Here is a 20,381-nt window from a genome sequence, read left to right on the forward strand (position 1 = left end):
AGACCCCTGCACTCGGGGTTACGGCCACAGAGGAGGCGGTGAGGTCTACATGCAGGCGGCGACTACACCCAGGTACATTTTTCCCCCCCTTTTTTTTTGCGTTTGTGTGAAGTCGTTTTTATTTGCGTGCCTTGGGTGTGAGCGCAGGACTTTGGCAACGTCTGAATTTCTCCCTGAGAAACGGAGAAGCAAAACAAACAGAGCAGAGTCTGCATTCAGGTCGGAGCTGAACCGCAGAACCACAGTCTGGCCTGCGGTTCACAACACACTGTTCCAGCTCTGACTTCACCTAAAACAAACACTCTCAAGACCCGTCCACCTCGGCTCAGCTCAGCCAGAGGGAGAGGAATCTGAGAGAAAGTTTAGATTTGAACTCCATTAACAAGTCCCCCCCCTCTCTCCCGCTCCACTTTTCTTCTTCTTCTGCTGCCTCTATGCAGGATTCGTTGCCCTTTGACGGCGTGCTCTGACCGAGTCCAAGGTTAGCGAGTGTGCAGGGCCTGGTTGGAAACAGGGTTAAAAGGCCAAAGATCGCACTTTATACGAAAGAGCTGTCCAATCACTGGCTTCCTTTTTAGTGAAAATCAATTTAAGTGATTATCTGCTCCTTCAATAACAACTTTCTTCCCCTCTGCTCACCTCACATGCCCCTCCTTTCTTTTTTCCTTTATTTGTTTTACCGGTTGGAATCTACCGTTTATGTCCTGCAATTCAACCTGACCTCCAGGCAACCCCTGCCATGGCTGCCTAAGCCATTAAGGTAGCTGTGACTGTGGGTTATTAGTGTGATAAAAGTTTACTGTCCCTGCAGCCACTCTGCACGGCTGCTGTTTAACGCCTCTGAGGAGCTTGTCTAAGGGAGCAGATTGGCCATGAGGGCATCTGGTCAGTAGGCCAGATCATAAATACAGTTAGGAGAGACTGTAACGACAGAAAGAATCTAAGAAAGACAGGAGGATGAATCAAACCGGAGCTATCCCCCGTGCGTTGGCTCTCTGGAAATATGTAGACAGGAGGACTTAGGGGGGTGGCGGCGGTGGCTGTGGTTGTCTGTGCTGTGTTTTTTCCTGTGCGGCAGAAGTTGTGGGCAGCCGAGCTAACTGCAGCCTCAGCACTTCTCTCCATATTCTCCAGTTTCAAGCCAAGAGAGAGAACAAAGGCAAAGCTGCTGCAGAGGTAATGAGGACAGAGGCACAGGAGTGTGCATGTGTGCGTGCCCTCAATAACGAGTGCTGCTGCAGTCTATGATGATGGAGTCCTGTTGGACAGTAGGGATAAAAATCCATGCAGCTGTAGTCTACCCACAGACTGTGACTCTAAGTGAGTGCAGCCCACCCCTTTTTACACTGCTGCTCTGTCTGCCACAAAATGGAAACCACAGTGTGACTGGAATCTGCTCAGAGACATATTTGGATCCATGTGGGGAGACAGTAAAACTCCATTAAAGCAGTTTACTCCATTTAGCAATTATCTATGAGTGGCTAAATGATTTCAATGGTTTAAGTCGTTGCATAGCATAAGAGCAAAAAAAAAAAAAATTATTCCAGCGTTGCCATAAAAAGTAGTCAACATGTCAGAGCAGTTTATTCATTCAGAGAGGATTCTCATAATGCACCGTCAAGAAATCAACCAAAATGTGTCAGATGGCAGAGCTGTGTTTTCACAAATGACACAAGCTTGGTTTCCTGCGAATTACACACACACACAGCGCGAGCTGTGGTGTGAAGAGTCTGAGGGATGGTGAAGCAGAGCTCAGAATGGAGGAAATCCATGTGATTGCTGAAGGAGAATCCCAATTAAAGTTGAGGACACACCCAGTATGGAGAGTGTCTACCAGCTGGAGTTAATGTTGGGGTTAAGAAAGAAACAAACATGGAATAGGGATGACATGGTACCAGATTTTTGTTTATTTTTGGAGCCTCTTTTTAGAGAGACATAGGACTTGCACTTTCTTTAATAACATAAAAACAATCGTGTTGCGTTTCCAAGACACCATTTTCACAGTCTGGCTGCAGATGTCAGACTGCTAATGTGAGGCGTTGCCTCCGTCAGAACGGAAGTGCCATAATTTGCCAGAACAACGTATTTCCAGTTTTACATTTTTTAAAAATCAACTTTATATAGAAATAAAGTCTGGCAGTTACATCCATGAAATAACTACACTTCAATATTACAGACCAAGCAAAATTTCATACATAAAACAGAGAAAGAGTTCAGAGGTCAAACCAGGGGTTAAGTTATAGGTAAAAATAGATACACAAATGGTGGCTTGGTTTATTTTTGTTGCTTTAGAGAGCGCTAACATATCTCTGCTAGCTACATAGTTAACTTTACTATGTAAGCTAATGAAGCTAAGCAAGTTTTAGCAATGTGATCTTTAGAGAGGCTAAATCTCACATAGTTATGTTAGCAACATAGCTAAAGCTTATGTAGCTATGGAAGCTACATAGTTAATGTTACTACATAAGCTAATGAAGCTAAGTTAGCTTTAGCAAAGTGATCTTTAGAGAGCAAGGCTAAAGTTCACGTAGTTATGTTAGCAACATAGCTAAAGCTAACATAGCTATGCTAACTACATAGATAATGTAGCTACATAGCTTTGTAGCTTAGGTAGTTTATGAAGCTTATGTAACTTACATAGCTTACATTAGCATCAAAGCTTCATAAGTATAGATATCCATGAGCTTTGTGAGCTTTAGCTTTGCTAGATTAGCTACATTATCTCCATTATCTACTTATTTTACACAGCTAACAGAGCTATGTAAGCTACAGTTGCTACATTAGAATGCTTTCATGGAAGACAAGCTTTTTTCCTTTAAATGTTTTTAGATGTCAGGTTTTTATTTCAATTTTTAGTATCCTAACCCTCACCTTACCACTTACCCTAACCCAACCTAAAGTTTAATGCTATTTTATTTGAGGTTTTAGCATGTATTTCTGTTCCGACAGATGAGGTGTCTCACAGTGACAGTTTGAGAGAGGGGGCTCTTGTGAGTCTGCAGCCAGACCCCTCTCCCATTTGCGTGCTGGAGTATGCCTGCCATTTCAAATGGATCCATTCCTCTCCGATGCATGTGTCTCAGGAAATAGCAGTTTTTTAAAAGCTTCTATACTTCTTCATACAACCAATTACTGAAACAACTGAGACTGGATCGCCTTTTTTAAAATGTGATATTGAAAACGTTTTGAAGTATCAACATTTTGACAGCTGTAGTGTGTAGGGGGGAATTTACCAGAAAAAAGAGTTGAAACAGAGGTGGATTATTTTAAAAAGGAGAAGCATGTCTTTCCAGCTTTGGTATTTATTATATCCTTCCATAAGCCCAAACAATGCTCTCTCATTGTTTCTGTGGTTTCAAAGCATCATGAATGACAAGTTCAGATCTGCTTTTCTGCACCAGAAAGATCTAAAGCCATGCATTATCGTGAAACATGCTGCATGACTTAAACAGTGACTAATTATAGTAGGTATGTATCTGAGAGGTAAATATATGTATTCTAGCATAATTTCGCCCAAATGTCTTTAATTTTGTGATCGGAGGCATTCCTCAGTGAGGCTGTTTTGGCAGCTCTTGGTTGTAAAGCTGTGTCAGTGCTGGTCCATGCCAGCCCCACCCCATTAAGGCCGAACCCTGCACATCATATGTTTCCACTTTACCGATAGGGTGGAAATGACCTCAACGCAGTAAAAGATGACAGGGGTGCTAGTGCTGTTCACCAGATGTGAGCAGGAAAAAAAAAAAAGAGAGGGAGAAAGAGGAGAAGGAGGAAGGGGAGAGAAAACCATTCGCCTGAAGAATTTACTGCAAACCCCTGAGGAACCCTGTGATTGAGGGTTCAAGTCGAGCTCCAGAGGTTCCTGCTGTATCTCAAACAGCGCTCTGGGAGTGCGGACCCTCCAAACACATGTATATACGTGCGTGTACGTGTACGTCCCCCAAAAAACTGTCATTCCAGTGCACCTGCTAGCAACACAAAAGCCACTTCCTCCCACCGTGTCCGGCCAAGCCCCTTTATCCCATTTAGTACAGCCTGCACAACAACAAAGGCAGAGAAATTAGGGAGCTGCGATGATGATAGGGCGACTAATCTTTTTGGAGGGACTCATTATATCAGCAGCGTGTACAGTTCTGCAGCTGAAAAGGCTGAATTAAATATGGACATTCAGAGATGGGCGTCTTTGTGGAAGATGAGTGCACCAACAATGCACCGCTATTACCTCTGGAATAATTCATACATTCCATATGGGGCAGATGCCCCGACCCAACCATCATCTCTGCATTTGATTTTACACTCTCCACTGTCACAAGGTCACACGTGGATTCGTGGCCTCCAAGGTTTGTTTTGTGATATCCCCATATTTCCTCCTATGATTCTGTCATGCAATCTTCATATTTTACTCTCCAGCAAGGGACCTTGTCAGATCATCAAAGGTCACACAACCTTGCACTTAAACACACACTCCTGTGCAGCAGATTAAGCTGTTGGTGCCAAAAGGAGAGGTGATTACTCAGTTTATGATGATAATCTGAAAAGCAGCTTGGCGTTTTTTAGGATGATGTGTGTGGACAAACTCCGGTCATACACTTCTTAAGACACAGAGCTTATATTAGTCCCCTCATTATGGGATAAAGGGTGGGCCTGCTCTATTTCAGGACATGGCTGTCTGTGTCTGCGCTCGTCGGCTGGCTGGAAATAAAGCCAGACGCTTGTCAACGCCACAAGTGCAGAGGAGGTGGGCGGCCCTGCTGGGCAGTCGGCATAGAGCACAGTGCGGGGTGACCCTGCAACTATTAGACACCTGCAAAAAAGGGGGAGTAAGAGGGAGAAGGGAGATGTGTCCTCAGCATGTGAGCAACTGTAGCCCATCTGTACGCCTGTCCCTACAAATGTAGATGGGGCTGTACTGATGCAGACAGAGCAGTGGGAGGTGGGGCAGGAGGGCAACACTTAGAGAAGGCAAACTTATGCTAAGATAAAGTTTATTCTGCTTTATATGAGGTCATAAACAACACTAACAAGGTCAGAGAGGCAAAAACATCCACCTGACCATGATGCTGAGGCAGAGTGACCATGACGGATCCTGCAGTGACTGTAATTTTGAATAAATAACTTTCCCCCCTGTCACTGCAATAGAGTCTGCTAGGACAGCTGTGCTGAATTCATTTGATACGGGTGCCTGCTGACAATGCTGCATTGCTCTGTCTCCGCAAGAAAGCATGTCGAGCTGCTCTGAGGAGCACACAGGGTCCTGCTGCTTTTCACCAACACTGAATGATTGTTCTGCTATACAAGGCAAAGATCTGACCCCTGAAAAACCAAGCTAAGAAAAATCAAAACAGGTTTGGAGAAGGAGGATCTCCTGATGCAGGAGAAAGGGCAATATTTGGTTTTACAGGCTGATCCACCCTCTCATAACCAGTAAACCTACCTGTAAAACTTAGGGTGTTCCAAAATGTTTTCAACTGAAATTGGCTGGTTTGACTAAACCATTTCTGTTTATTTTTGTGAAATAATAACATAAACCAGTTTGATTTTTTGAGGCTAATAGATTTCAGTCTAAGATTGTTGCCTAAAATGACGAATGAGCTGCTGCTATGTAGTCAAGTACTCATATACAGTGCTTAACAAATTTATTAGACCATCTGTCATATTTGTCTCAGAGACCATCCAGCATCATGAAGTGCTTTAATGCGGACTCTTTCATTTTCATTGAGCTTTCATTTTTTTGGTGTATTAACCATTGCAGAAACATAAAAAATGATTTTGGTAATTACCAATGCTGTTAACTCAGGGCAGCTGTGGCATAAACCTTAATTTGGGTGGTTGTCTAATAAATTTGTTAAGCACTGTATATATATATGATATTGGAAAAATGTGACAGAACAAAAAAACAGAGTAGTACAGTCAACAAGTGTAATATTAATCAAAGCTAATAATATGTTAGCATTTTTTGTTTTTTTCGCACATGGCTAACATTTTCACAAATTGGTCTTGCTTTCCAGATTAATATCAGAGAGAGAACTTGGTTACCAGTTAGACCTTGAGTCTGCTGAAGGTATCAAAATCCCAGTCTTTCAATTCAAAACTTATCTATATCTAAAATAATATAAAAAGAGAATGGGTTAAAATGGCAAGTTCATGAAGCCGAAGGACAATATTCACCATATTGGAAATGCTAACTAAACCTAGCTTGTGGTTAAGCTAGCCACAGGCAAAGAGATAGAACTGAAGAAGGATTTAAGTTCCCTGTCAAACACTTTCAATCACCCACTCGTTAGTTTGATCCGCCATGACCTAATACTATACCACTCTTAACCTTGAAATAATAATGCATGAGTAATTGAAAAAAAATCTAGCCTATGAAGTGTATAGTAACCAAAATATCCAGCATATAGCATTAGTTTAGGCATGCCAGAGTCAAGCACTGTCATATAATTGAGATCAGCTGATCTCACGCAAGCCCTCATCAGCTTACGGCCAGCTGATTCAGTCTAAATATGCCATTTGCTAATTACACCCATGTTGCCATATTTAAACTGCTTTAGTTTGGCTATGCTTTGCTGCTACCTCTGCAACCGTCCTCCACCCCAGCTCCTCCTTTATTTTGCTTCTGACCTAATCAGTGTAATTTTGTTGTCATTGATTCCTGCTCCGCTCTTGTATTTTTTTGCTGCTGCTATGCCTAACTCAGGCTTTCCTTGTAGGCATAGGAAAGGCAGGAATGTGTGCTGCTCCTGTTTGAAGAGCAGGGGCATCTTAGAACAGCCACACCGTCAAATATAAATAACACTAATGAGTGCAACATAAACCTGCTGAAAAAGAAAATGTTCAAATTCATATTCATTCATATTCATTCCCCCAAACCATGCATGTTTCTTTACAAAGTGGTCCTGATTGAAATAAGCTTCTGAGATCAAATTTGATTTTTGAACCAGAATGTAAATATATTTAAACCCGATGTAAACATGGGCATTGTAATATGGGTGTTGATGGGACTTGTGAGACTTTTGGAGCCAGCCCCAAGTGGACACTTCTGGAACTGCAGATTTTTTAAAACCGGCATTGGGGAACAACCTAATTGATACTGCAAGGGAAAAAATTGTATCAGAAAATATCTGACTGGTTTTATGTTCCAGAGCCCTTCAATACCTGCATGCTGTAGAAGAAATATTCCTCTTAGATCAAATTGGATGCAATTTTAAGCTTGGTAAGAGCATAATGTGAATTCCACTCATCTGTTCATTTAGTAATCTTTTGAGAAAGGATAGGGGATAGTTATGAGGTCATTCTGACAAAAGTATCTGACAATAGGGTCTATCTATCTATCTATCTATCTATCTATCTATCTATCTATCTATCTATCTATCTATCTATCTATCAAGTTAGACCCTGAGCCCTGCAGCATTACTCTGGTACATGTGCTGCATATGTAGGCCAGTCTGAATACAGTCTGATAGAGTGTATGCTCTCTACAGTGGAGGTGGAGATCTAAGTATAATGCAGTGTGAGGGGGAGTACAGTAGGAGATCTCAGCGGAGGAGAGCCTGTGTCTGTGTGTGCCTACGTGTGTGCGTCTCTACATGAATGTGCGTTCTTCAGGGTCGAGGAGGCGACAAACGGAGGAGATGAATGTTGATGGCTGGGTGGAGGGAGGTGTCGGACCAGGAGACGAAGAGGTCTCGATGAGAAACTTATGGAGTCCCAGTGCGTAGGTCACACTGAGAGAGGATGGGCAGCACATGGAGGAGGGTGAGGTCTCTGTACTGTAAGAGGTCTTTGCACTGTGAAGTCTGTGCGTACGTGTCTGTGAGTCTGTGTGTGTGTTCTGGCGCGCTTCTTTGAGCCCACCAGCCAGAGAGCACGAAGTTCTTATTTAGCACAGGAAGAGCAGCTCTGCTTAGCAACCACAGCCGCCCTCCAATCACAAGCTTACGGAGCAGACTCCAACAGAGGATGAGTCTTCTCTGAGAGTGCGTGGAGTCTGACCGAGGCCTCCGAATGTGGAGGAACACGCCTTCCCACACGCAAAATCAGACATAAAACAGGTCTGTGATGAAAACTACTCCTCCAAAATTGAGCTGAAAACTACATTCACAGCCCTCTGTGCCTCCTCCGTTTCATCGTCTCCTGATCCCAGCAGAGAATTAATCTAAACCATAATCCCAATTTTTAATTATGCATATCCCAAAAGGCAAAGCATTCCTGTAACTCCCTAAAACATTCGTGCTCCTTTTCCCCTGCATTCTCCTGTTCTGTGCAGCAACTTGGCACCTCACCAGTTGCAAAGTGAACCGACGGCGGCCCTGGATTGTGATCTGCTAGCCATTGAAACAGGAGGCACGAATGAGATTTGGCCCAAGCGCCGTCTGAACACCGAGCAGTCTGTTTGGTTTAGCCGCGTGAGCTAATCCTTATGATAGCTTTGGAGGTGGTCGGTGGGCGGATTGTAGGCGAGAGAGCATGCCGATTTGTCATATGGCACCAGCAGGGCCTGCTTCTGCTCTGGCTGGAGCTCCATTAGCACGTCGCCAATGTGGTCTAACAGTTTTGTAGCTTTGAGAGCTGAAGGTCATTAAGGAGAGAGAGACAGGGAGAATATTTAGGGGATATATGCTGCAAATGTCTCTAGTCTCATCAGAAAAGCTTGTGATTTGGTTTGTGCAGTGCAACATGCTCTCTGCTGTGTATCTAATTCATGCTCTAATTACAAAATTCCCCCGAGACTGGTTATAAACTGCTTTGAGAAGAAGGAGAAGGAGTTCTTGAAAATGGTGTCCAGAAGAGATGACGTTTTAATGTACGCCCTGGTCTCGGCATTCCAGGGGTTATGCAGGATTATCAGAGTTTAAACCCCCCCTTCTCCCTCCCTTCCTGGCTGCAGCAGCTTAGTATAGCTCAGCCAGCAGCAGATGCAGACTCCAGGATTTCCTGTCTCTGCACCAGATGGGCTTGACTCTTAATCACAGGGCTGGAAATCAGGAGGTGATCGAGGAGGAATTGATGATGATTGTGGAATAACACAAACCCCATACAGGCATCTGTTCTGCCACAGACAGACCGACTGACTGCAGTCACAGCCGGCGCTCATCTCCTCCCCTCATCCCATCAACATCACCATCATCACTGATCAACACTCATCATCTTCCTCGCTCTCTACACCAGTTACACAAGAAGTCTTTCACACGTTAGCACTGTGCTGTGTCATCGAAGTTACAGATGGACAGAGCTCAAGTGTCCATATGAGATGATCAGAAATAGAGCAGAGATAAAAAGTAGACTTTATTGGCAGAGCATTGATATTTCAACTCATGAGACTAAATTTGGTCATTCTGGTCAGTTTAACAGTCTGTTTATATTATGTTAGACCATTTTTTTCTCTAAAAAAAAGACTGGCAAAATCTCCATACCATCCTTGCCACTTGTAGCAACTCCAAAAACCAGCCTTGTGCTTGAAAGGAAAGGTGTGGGTCCTGTATTTGTCTGACGCACCGCCGGCTTGTCAAGAGAAGCACACTGAGGCTCTGAATGCACTTTAGGTGTTTTTAATGAAACAGCGGCTTTCACGGTTACACACTGGACGGATTCGAGTACACAGTAGCAACAAAAGGCAAAGCGAAGCGGTCAACAAAAATTACGGCTACCCCGCTCCCCTCTCTCCTCCTGACTGCAGGTAAGCACGCCTCTAAGTAGTAACCGGCATTCACCACATACATCACGTGACCCAAGCTCCCGTGCGTTACCACAGCAACCCAAGCACCATGTGACACATACACACATACTACATTATGGCTCCTACACTACTAATGCTTATACTGCATTGTTCTGTTTTATGTTTTCTGTTCATCAAAGCTGTTACTGCTCATTTTTCACATACTGCCACCATCATCAATAACGTTATTGCAATTTACTACAAAATGGTAGATGGGTATATGGCTACAACCGCCATAAATGCGTCTTTCATTTGTTGTTTTGTTGTTTCTCTTGTCCCTCTCCTCCTCCTGCTTTTCTCCACCCCTACCCCTACCTCTAGTCCTTTCCAACCCCAGCTCAGCTTCAGTCGAGGGCGGTCGACATGAGTCTGGTCTGACAGTCCTGCTCTATCATAGGGTAGGTTTATGTTGTCACTGTTTAATATTTTTGTATGAATAAACTTAGTTTTGGTATTATAGTTATTTAAACTCATTTGATACACACAACTGAGCTATAAATAAACATATTGAATGACTTTTATCTGAAATATTTTAGGAAATAAATTTTCAAAGCAACAAAAATCATATAGAACAGGGCTGAAACTATTTCATTTATCAAGAAATATGCTATTGGCCATGTTTTCTCTTTCACTATGAAATTACAGTATTGCAAAGGCCTTTTCCTGGCACAAGGACAGTCTTTACTCATCATGTATGTATTTTGTAGTCCTGTTGTAATAAGTGCAAAGTAAAAATGCCAATGAATAAAAGTATGTGTAACCTTAAAACATACTGTATGTTTTTCTTTACAAAGTGGTCCTGACTGAATTGAGCTTTTGAGCTCAAATTCAATCATTGAACTAGGCCATGAACAGATTTAATCCAGCTGTAAACATGGATCTTTTAATATGGGTATCAATGGGACTTCTGGGTCTTTTGGAGTCAGCACCAAGTGGACACTGGGAGAACTGCAGCTTTTGTCTTCTTTTTTAAACTGGCAGTGGGGAACAGCTGATTGATACAGCTAGAGAAAAAATGTTTAGTTGACTGTTTCCCCTCTACAGTACCTGGGTGCTGTAGAAGAAATATTCCTCTTAATTAAATCAGATACTTTACACTTCATGTATGTGTCTTGTTGTACTTCTAGGTAATTTATTATTACTTTACAATTTCTTTTACAGAAGACTGAGAAGTCTTTGACAGGACTTTGAGTTGTAATGGCGTGTTTTTTTACACTGTTGTATTACAACTCTTGAACAGAAAATAGTTCAACCATTAGATCTGTTAATCTACTTTATTCCTGGGGAGTAGCTATGAATGTTGGTGGAACTTTGGTACAGTAACAATAAGGGCAAAAATATGTTTCTATAAAGAGAAACAATACCAAAAAGGTCACGTTTTTAGCGGTTTATGACTATGCCAACAGTTACTTTTGTGTCCCAAAAGTAGTGAAATATTCAAGCAGTGTATAGTAATCAAAATATTGAGCATATAGTGTTAGCTCAGACAGGCCACAGAGTAAACAAGCCCTCATCAGCTTATGGACAGCTGATTCACTCTAAGTATGCCATTTGCCAATCACACCCATGCTGCCATTCAAACTGCTCTGGCATGGGTAAGCTTTGCTGCTCCATCAGCAAGCTGCTTTTTGCAACCCTCCTCCACCCAAGCTCTTCCTTTATCCTGCTTCTGACTTGGTCAGTGTCATTCTGTTCTCCTTGATGCCAGCTCTGCCGGGCTTATCGCTGCTTCTTTCCCTGCCTCAGGCTTTTCTTGTAGGCACAGGAGAGGTAGAAATGTGTGCTGTTCCTGTTAGATGCTTTCCATGTAGGCTCATGGAAGAGCAGGAGGATCCCAGAAAAGCCACACAGCCAAATATTAAAAACAGCAATCTGTGCAAACTAATACTGCTGGTAAAGAAAACTATTTATAACTGCAAATTATGTGTGTTTCTCAACAAAGTGGTCCTGTCTGAAATACTTACAAGGACATTTGATGGTATTGTTTGGAAGATTTACTGTCTTTTCATAAAAAACTGACATTCAAGTTAATCATTGATTTTTTTAAATGCAAGGCTTAACTCCTGAAAAATAATCAGAAGCTACTTCCTCTATTGTAATGACTTGTTCAGAAGCTATTGCATAGAGCAGCAGCTGTTTGTGAGAGTATTTTTATGATAAGATCATATAATTGCGAAATGAGTCCACTGAGGGTCAATAAAAAATAATCACCTCCTCACCCTCTGTCTCTATCAGACATGCTGACACCGCTGCGGCTTTCGATCTGTCTTCCAGCACAAAACCAGGAAACCAGTGACATGGCAAACCCACGAGCAAAGATTTCCCACCCTGCCAGAGGCTGGAGGTTACAGACCTATCCACACAGCACCTAAAGAAACACGGCCCTAACAAAGAGGAATGGCTGCACTTCACAGCCTCTGAAAGGCCGGCACTCAAACAAAGGAGGCGGCGGGTCTTTAGCACACATCACCCATGACAGAACCCCAGCTGACACCCTTTTAACATGGGGTCACTCCTGCCAGAATAGAGGCCACAACCCCTGGGAGCTTCTGAGACCCCTTTGCCTTGACACGGCGGCCCTGCTTTGGCAACAACACCGTGGACAGCAGTCTCTGCAAAGACGGGGTGATGGTCTTTGGGGGGGAGGAGGGGATTTGGCGTGGTCAGTTGGGAGTTTGTGGCAGAGTGGGGGTGTGCGAGACAGATGACTGGTCTCAAAAGACTAAGGGAGAATATGTAAGAAGAGCAAACTTTACACTACCACAAACATGCATTTGTGGCACCAGGATTAAGAACTCTGTGTATCTGGGTGGTTTGGGTCTTATCTGAGTGGGTCAACACTGTACAGACAGGCCCATCATGGAGCAAAGAGATGCACCATGTCAGCTTTCAGGGCTTCCCAGAGGTCAGCAGACAGATGGGAATGGAAATGAGCCGGCAGAGAGCTCATTTTAATCTGGTCCACACAGCTGATCCAGTCATTACACTCGCCTGTTTACATGCAAACACACCAGTATACTTGCTCTGCTTAAAGTAGCCCACATACAAGAGCAGACTAACATACAGTTACCTCATAAAGAAGGAGGTATTTCCTGTTCATCCATCCATTTTTATTAACAGCTGATGGCTTTAAACACACAACCCTCTACCCTCTGACACACACTTGATTAGTTTGCTCCAGGTTTGGAGTTAATTTCATCCAGTGAGGAGAACAATGGGATGAGAAATGGCATAAATTGGCCTCAGTTGACTGGCTTTAATATCCATCCCATTAAGAAGGGTCTACACATCTCTCCAGACCCCCCAGTTTACTCTCCGCTCAGTCAGATGATTGAACACATTGCCCTCACTTCTTTTCTTTACAGTTAATACTCAAAAGTATTTGACTTTGAAGGAGAAAAAAGTTTTGCAATTCAAATCCTCTTTCCTGAAGATTTTCATGCTAATCATCAGAAAAGTTAACATTTGAATTATTACACGCTAGGTTCAACACAAAGGAGCAAGTCGTGAAAATTCAAGTTTCCTTGAAATTTACATTTTTTGCTCCTGCGTCAGCAGAATAAGCAGCAAGAATATAAAAAGAGTAAGCATAAAAATGTTGATGTTTTAGTGAAATCAGACTGCAGCGAGAGGGTGATGTGTGTTATCTGCTCACTGTATATACCACGGTCCTTTATCAGACAGCCATCTGGCCAGTGGACTGGACACAAGGCCGTGTGATTGGATGGCGTAGAAAGAATGGGGGAAGGCCGGGTCAGTGTCTTTGGAGAAAGGTCAGGGGTCTCAGCCCTTTGACAACACATGTCAAGGCCTGGCTCACACAGCCTGCGTCTCCTGAATAGAGTCTGCAGCCTCCTCTCTGCAATCTGCCCTCATCTGCACATTAGGCACACAGCTAAATGACCAAATGCTGGATTTGATGCAAAACAGACACAATGGTTCACAGGCACCAATCCCTCCTCTGATCCGGCTTCTGCTTTTGTGAGGGGGCTGCAGTTCAGAAATGACTGCCTGTGTTTCACTTTCTTTTTTTCACAGCGTACAAATAAATCAAATTGTCTTTGACAATTGCAAGGGTATTCATGATTTCATATCTTTAAACTACGATAATAATAAAAAATAAACATTATGGTTTCTTTTTGATAGAATGGCAACAAGAACAGAAGTCTGAGGTACCTAGTGTTGCGTGATTTCATATTTTCATTCATCAAAAATTGCAGCCAATTCTTGGACATAGCCAATGTGCCAAAGTAAAATAACAGAGACTGTGTCCTTTTGAAACATATGGTACCAAAAAATATCCCAAACTTTGACAACCTTGCTACACTTTTCCCTAAAACACATCAGCATCTTCCCAGCAGTGTCCCCCGCCATGTTTTGAGTCTGAGGTGGGAGTCTTGACAGTTGATCCAGGCAGAGTAGGTAACTCTCTTATCAATAAAACACTCTGACATCACAGGGAGGCTGAGGCGAGATGATAACATTGAGTTTTTGTTTCACGGGTAAGCTGATGCACAGCCAGCCCGGGCCTGTGAGCCCCCCGTCTGTCCGGCCGGCCTTTCAGCAGCTTGGCCTGTCAGCCTGATGTATGGGGAGAGCGCTGGTGTGCAGCTCCCCGAGGACCCGGCCTGTCTGCTAACTGGGACACGACTGACAGTGAACCACAGCACAACACGCACTGCCCCCCTCTGCCACGCTGCCTCCATGATGCTCACACACACATAGACACACGGAGAGACTGTCGGCCTGAGCAGGACTCAACACTTTGAGGAAATATATAACTCACAGGTGATACATCAAGAGCTGCTGGCTGCAATTCGGAAGAAATAAGCCACAGGTGCAAGAAAAGACAATATTTATGGACTTGTATGAAGATTTTGTTGGGAGTTTGAGTTAAATTTGAGGGAAAAAATCAGCCTGCATGCTGTTCTACAACTGTGCAACTTATTAAGTAAACCTTGATTATACATCATTATCCAGATATATATTTATTTTTCACTTTTAAAGACAAATAATTTCCATGATTGTAACGATTATATGTTGTTGCACACATATGAACCTAGGTATGTGTATGGGTGCATTTACACTCTATAATAATGCTGTGGAGTGGATTTACCATTCTTAATTTCATTGTTTTTTACATGTGATGACTATTAAATATCTATCTGTCCAATGTTGAATCCTTTTTCAGAACAATTAATAAGAATGAAACAAAAAATGACAAGTAATTTCCTTAATAGAGAGTGCTGGAGTTCATTATAATCAATGTAAATATCAAAAAAGCCTCCAATATTGACAAAAACAAGTATCAAGTATCTGCCAATATACATTAAGGTGATGCTGTAATACCACCACCAAAAATGAAGTCAAACTCTCATTGGAAATAATTTTTCTATGACAATAGCCTGTACATATGTTGCTGTCATAGAAGTGTGATGGGAACTTTTATATCAGAACAGAGAAAAAAACTGATTTGTGGTCATTTATAGCAAACACTAATAAGCTAATGCTAATAGAGAATAAATTGATCTTAACAGCGCTTGATTTGACAGATTTAGCCCATCGCTGGGCTAAAACAAACTGTGCCCACAAACAAGCTATGCTGACGTTAGCGGCAGCCCCTAAAAACCTCCCCCAGAGTGACATAGAGAGTAGTTTTTAACGTGAAAGGCTTTTGTGAGACTTTTGTTTCTGTGTCATTTCGGCACATATCACAGGTACGAGAGGCTGAAAACCCAGCTGCCACTTATGTTAGCTTAGCTTGCACAGTATGCAAAGGCTAATTAAGGCGCCCAGATGTTTCACGAAGGTCTCCTCCTCACCAAAACAAAATCTACAGTAAATTTAAGGTGATAAACACACTCCAAGCTACGTCAAAAAAAGTTCTATGGCTGTTTCTGAAACCACTCGCTCATTCTCCACTCCCCAGTCACTATAGTGAGCTTCATATAGTGGACAGTTTAGTGGACTCAACCGCCAAAAATACAAACTACTCCAGCAGCAGACAATGACGTCATCACGTTTAGCGATGGCGGCTCGTATTTTCACAAGTATTTTCGGGTTTGTAACCTTTGTGGTAAATAACCATACATATTTTCATGCAGTAAAATTTGCTTGTGCATATAGCTGATGGTCACATCCGTAATTATCACAGGGTAAAAACATGACTTTGTTTAGAACCTTCAGACTACACATTCTGTTTAACAATAAAAATAGACCCCAAAAATGAACTTCTCTCTGTTTCTGCGCTCCACTCGACTACATGAGAGCAGTCACTCGTCACATCCTGCTCGGTGAAGATTTGAACCGCAGTGCATGATGGTAAATGTTGCTGGGCTAGTGACTTTTCCCAATGCATTGTGGGAGATAATGAGTGCTCTACATAGTGTATAACATTTCTCAGTCAGAATTTAGACACCACTATAAAATAGCTTGTTCACTAGTACACTACAGTGAATAGGGAGTGATTTCGGAGAAAAAAAATCTGTCCGGAGCGTGTGAATGGTTAGCCTAAATTTTTGGTGAAAAGGTGCGTTTTTACAGTTACATGCATGCATGGCGAAGTTGAGTTAAAGTAGCTTGGTTAGACCATTTTACTTGACTTTTGACTTGTCTACTGTCCTTCTTCCAGAATAAATGCACTGACAGAAAGACAGAAGTAGGTCAGACTCCGCTATGCTAGGTGGCTTTTAGCTAGCTGCTGCAGACCCTCTTCCTGTTGGCCTTGCTGACAAGCTAGCAAGCGGCTAACTGGTTGTATGCTGAATAGTGAAAAAACAGATAAATTTTACAGCTCTGTAAATTTTGTACACACTCTATGCTCTACTTTTGATAGAATAAGATGAATGCCATACCTCTGAGTAAATACGGTGATATTTACCTGCTACACTTAGCATTTATGCTAGTCAAAGCTCAGCGTGATGCTGTGCACTCACACAAGTCCAGTATGGTCTGACTGAGGCCAATAATTAAGGCAGATATTTGGCATTTGGCCAATCAGCGTTATATTTTACAGAAAATAGGTCAAATTAATTTATTAAAAAGTGACTGATAGTAAGCGTACAATAGCTATCACTTCCTGTTTTCCTGCTTCTACTGTTTCTTCGTACCATTTCTCATGCAGATAAAGATAGGGCTAAATTATTGAATTTCCTTAATTTTTTCATCATGTAGTTTTACTTTTGCCACATTGAGGACATTTTTTTTGTCATAACAAATGTATATCGGTTCCATGTGTTGGTTATCAGTGTCATAAACTGCTAAAATTGGCATGAAAAACTAGTATCTGTCAGTTACCGGGTGTGTTTGTCTGACTTTGAGAGATCAGATTAAGGATTTCAGTCAGACTGACATGTTAACATATAATTTAATGCGTGTTTTCAATCAGACTGACACAATGGTTTGATTTTAGTTTGACCTTAATGCCTTAACCACTGTTTTTTCATTCTTGAGTGTTTTTACGCTCAGAGTATAAAACAATGAGCTTACCTGTAGTCTTCAAATATTTTTTGATATCCTCTCTCTAAGTTTTGACTGATTTAGGAAACTAGTATTAAAATAAATTTGTCTTTCATTCATTCTTTGAGTCAGGGGACACAAATGATAGCGTCATATCATATAACAGTATAAATGCATGTTATTCTCATCTCTTCCACTGGTATCAGATACATATTTGGTATCAGACCAGGTATCAGTATCAGTGCTGGAAATGAAATGGTATTTAAACATCTCTAGAGAGTATCCTGAGGGTTCCCTATGAGACATTTCCTGGCTCCCGCTCAGCCTGGAGCAGCACCATAGTGATGCACACAGAGATGTCCACTCATTAGCAGAGTCCCACACAACAGCTGCTCTGTGACGGAGGAACAGTCACCTCATCTCCTGGCCCTTTGTCCATACTAAACATCTCTGACCCATGTGAGGAGCCTGGACGGCGACACACACAAACACACACCCACTCATATCTCATCCTATCGAGCCACACACACACACACACACACATACATTTCCATATCCCAAACCTCATTAAACTCTTATCCCCTTCCCCACCTTGTGGCACCATAATAGGCTCCCCTGCCCCCCTCACACTAATAAAATATATCATCGGGGCTCCATTTATCATAATGCAGATGCCCTTGGGTAACCCAGGGGGGCTGAGAGGGGAGATTTAGCAGATACGGGGGATGCTCAGGGGTGTCAGCTGATAGTTAGAGGCTTCACTGTCACCTCTGTCAGACATTTGAGGTGAGCGAGGTGTCATGGAGGTGTTTCAAAGTGCAGAGGAGAGACACATGAAGATGTGATTTGACATGTGATTTGCATACTAACTCAGTTGGAGATCATTAGTAAGTGTGGCACACTAGGAAAAGATGCAACCAATCAATCAAAAGTGGGCCTAATGAGAAGGAAGTCATCTCAATATGAATGTTAATGGATGCTGATGCTGGAGAAGGCCTGGGGCTGTTGAAATATCCACAAACACAACAGTGCACAGACAATAAGATAGGGTTTTATAAAGAGGGTGAGACCAGACTTACTCTGCAGGATATACTGGCCCGCTTGCCCGTCAGGTCATATTTTCCTTTTAACTCTTTAAGCAGCTGCTCCAGATGACTCTTCTCCTCTTTCCCAGTGTAGTCCGGGTCTAAGAGCACATAAGCCCGCCAGTTGGCAGAGTCGAAACCCCAGTGGACAGTCCGGTTTTCCAGTCTCTTGTGACTGTGGACCACAAACTTATGTGGGGGGAACATGAGTCTGCAGTCCATGCACTGGATGCAGGCGGCACTCGGGCCAGAGTACAGTTCCGGGACAAACAAGCCTTTACACCGGCCGAAACATTCATGGTAGACTTTAAAGCTCTTCTCGGTTCTCTCCAACTCCAGGGAGCCCAACTCCTTGTTGCAGTGAGGGGGGTACGTACCGCCGTAGATGAGGGCATTACAGAGGCGCTCAGCATCCGTCTGAGTGATCAGCCCGCAGGACGGGGCCGAGAAGGGCAAGATGCCCACCACTTTGAGGATCTCCAGCTGGTCCGCCGTGCACCTGGAGCAGTAGATGTGCAGGTCATCGCACACCGAGTTGATCTGCTGAAGGGAGAAATCTCTCAGGACGCTGTTGAGGATCTGAGGCAGGCACAGCCGCTTCTCTCCGCCGACAACGAAGCAGGAGATGGGCTCCCGCTCCAGCACCGTCTCGCACCTCTCTGTTGATCGGTCGGACGGGATAAAAAGTGGACCGGACATTACTGGAGGTGTCTGAGCCGGCAGGGTGAGCATCATCTCTGCGGATTTGCCATCTTTACAGAAGAGTGAGTCCTGGTGCCACCGAGCGGAGAAAGCTGCCGGTCCGCCGAGAGAGCGCATGGAACTCAGATGGAACTGCTTCAGAGTTTGCTGAAGTCCGGGATGGGGCTGAAAGCTCGTGGCCTCCATGTTGTTGACGGTTAGAAAAGAGATTTCAGAACTCAAAATGAAAGCTGGAATTGACTTATCGAGTCAGGCGTCCTCAGCATCCGGCTACACGCTCAATAACGCGCATTTCCATGTCACCGGAGAAGCTTCCCAGCGCGTCCATTCAGAAAACTGAAGGCTGCTGAATTCACGGGTTTGTTCCTGTACGAAGACACAATTAAAGTCGACAACTCCTGGACTCAAAACTCGTATAATCCAACGCACAATCGCCGGGTTCTAAAGCGCTCCTGTGGTTTTACGCACTCCTAATGCGCGCTCGAAATATGCCTCGTCTGCTCCGTCTGGCGTACTCTCAGTCTGTCTCCCCACTCACTCAATGTGTGAGTCTCTCTCTCTCTCTCTCTCTCTCTCTCTCTCTCGCCCTCACTGTTTGTTTGTGTCTGGTTCAGTCATTGAATCCCAGCCAGGAATGTGACTGACTCCCCAGGCTGGCTCTTCCCTCAGACAGCTGTTCCTCCCTCTGCTACATGGCAGCTGCACATTAAAAAAAGAAAAAAAAAAAACCTCTGAGCCGTGGGAAGGGTGGAGCTTAGGAAAATATAGACGATATTGGAAATGTAAAAATAAACTTCAGAACTTTAATTATGTAAGCTTCGTAAATATAAACTTTTGTTTTCCTTTAAAACTTCGATGAACATGTAAACTTAAAAACATGACTTAAAAAACTCAGATATTTTCACATAAAAAATGAAGGTCAACCGGACGGACCAGCAATGGAAGATGATGAGGTTCAAAACTAGTCAAGTAATGGTCAAAAATGTACTCAAATACATTTTAAACTACACTTAATGTATTTTACATTTGCTACTTCATATCTCACTGCCTTTAGCTAAGGTTTCAAATATTTTTCTAAGAAGCTTCATTATTTGACAACTGAATCCCTAAACCACCTCTAAGAGAGAAGACTTCACACCTAAGATAAGATTAATAAATGTATATGACTAAACTACAGTCAAACTGAATCAAAATGATAAGAATCATTATTTATTCCAACCTGGTTGTAGAACCATGACGTAATCGATGTCCCACCAAACAATAGATAGATAATATATTTGTATAAGTAACATTTTTAGTATGTGACTGTAGTGAAAAAAAAAAATTAAAAATTTTATCAATCAAGACGAGAGGATGTTGGTTAAAAAAAACTTTATGGGAACCTTGCATATTGAGATAAATTGATATGTTATCACCAGTGTCTT

At 42.8% G+C, this 20,381-nt stretch overlaps 1 protein-coding gene across 1 annotated transcript in view; it reads right to left on the reverse strand.

Moving 5' to 3' along the window:
- The window catches only part of skib (v-ski avian sarcoma viral oncogene homolog b), a 49,469-nt gene extending 29,970 nt beyond the window's left edge, over positions 1 to 19,499 (reverse strand). Inside the window, exon 1 of the mRNA XM_041783981.1 lies at positions 18,250 to 19,499. Within this exon, the coding sequence (XP_041639915.1) occupies positions 18,250 to 19,143 (894 nt within the window). The 5' untranslated portion in view covers positions 19,144 to 19,499. The remainder of the gene's footprint in view (positions 1 to 18,249) is intronic.
- Between the last annotated feature and the right edge of the window lie 882 nt (positions 19,500 to 20,381).

Source organism: Cheilinus undulatus, linkage group 3, assembly GCF_018320785.1.
Source record: "Cheilinus undulatus linkage group 3, ASM1832078v1, whole genome shotgun sequence".
Lineage (NCBI taxonomy): Eukaryota > Metazoa > Chordata > Actinopteri > Labriformes > Labridae > Cheilinus > Cheilinus undulatus.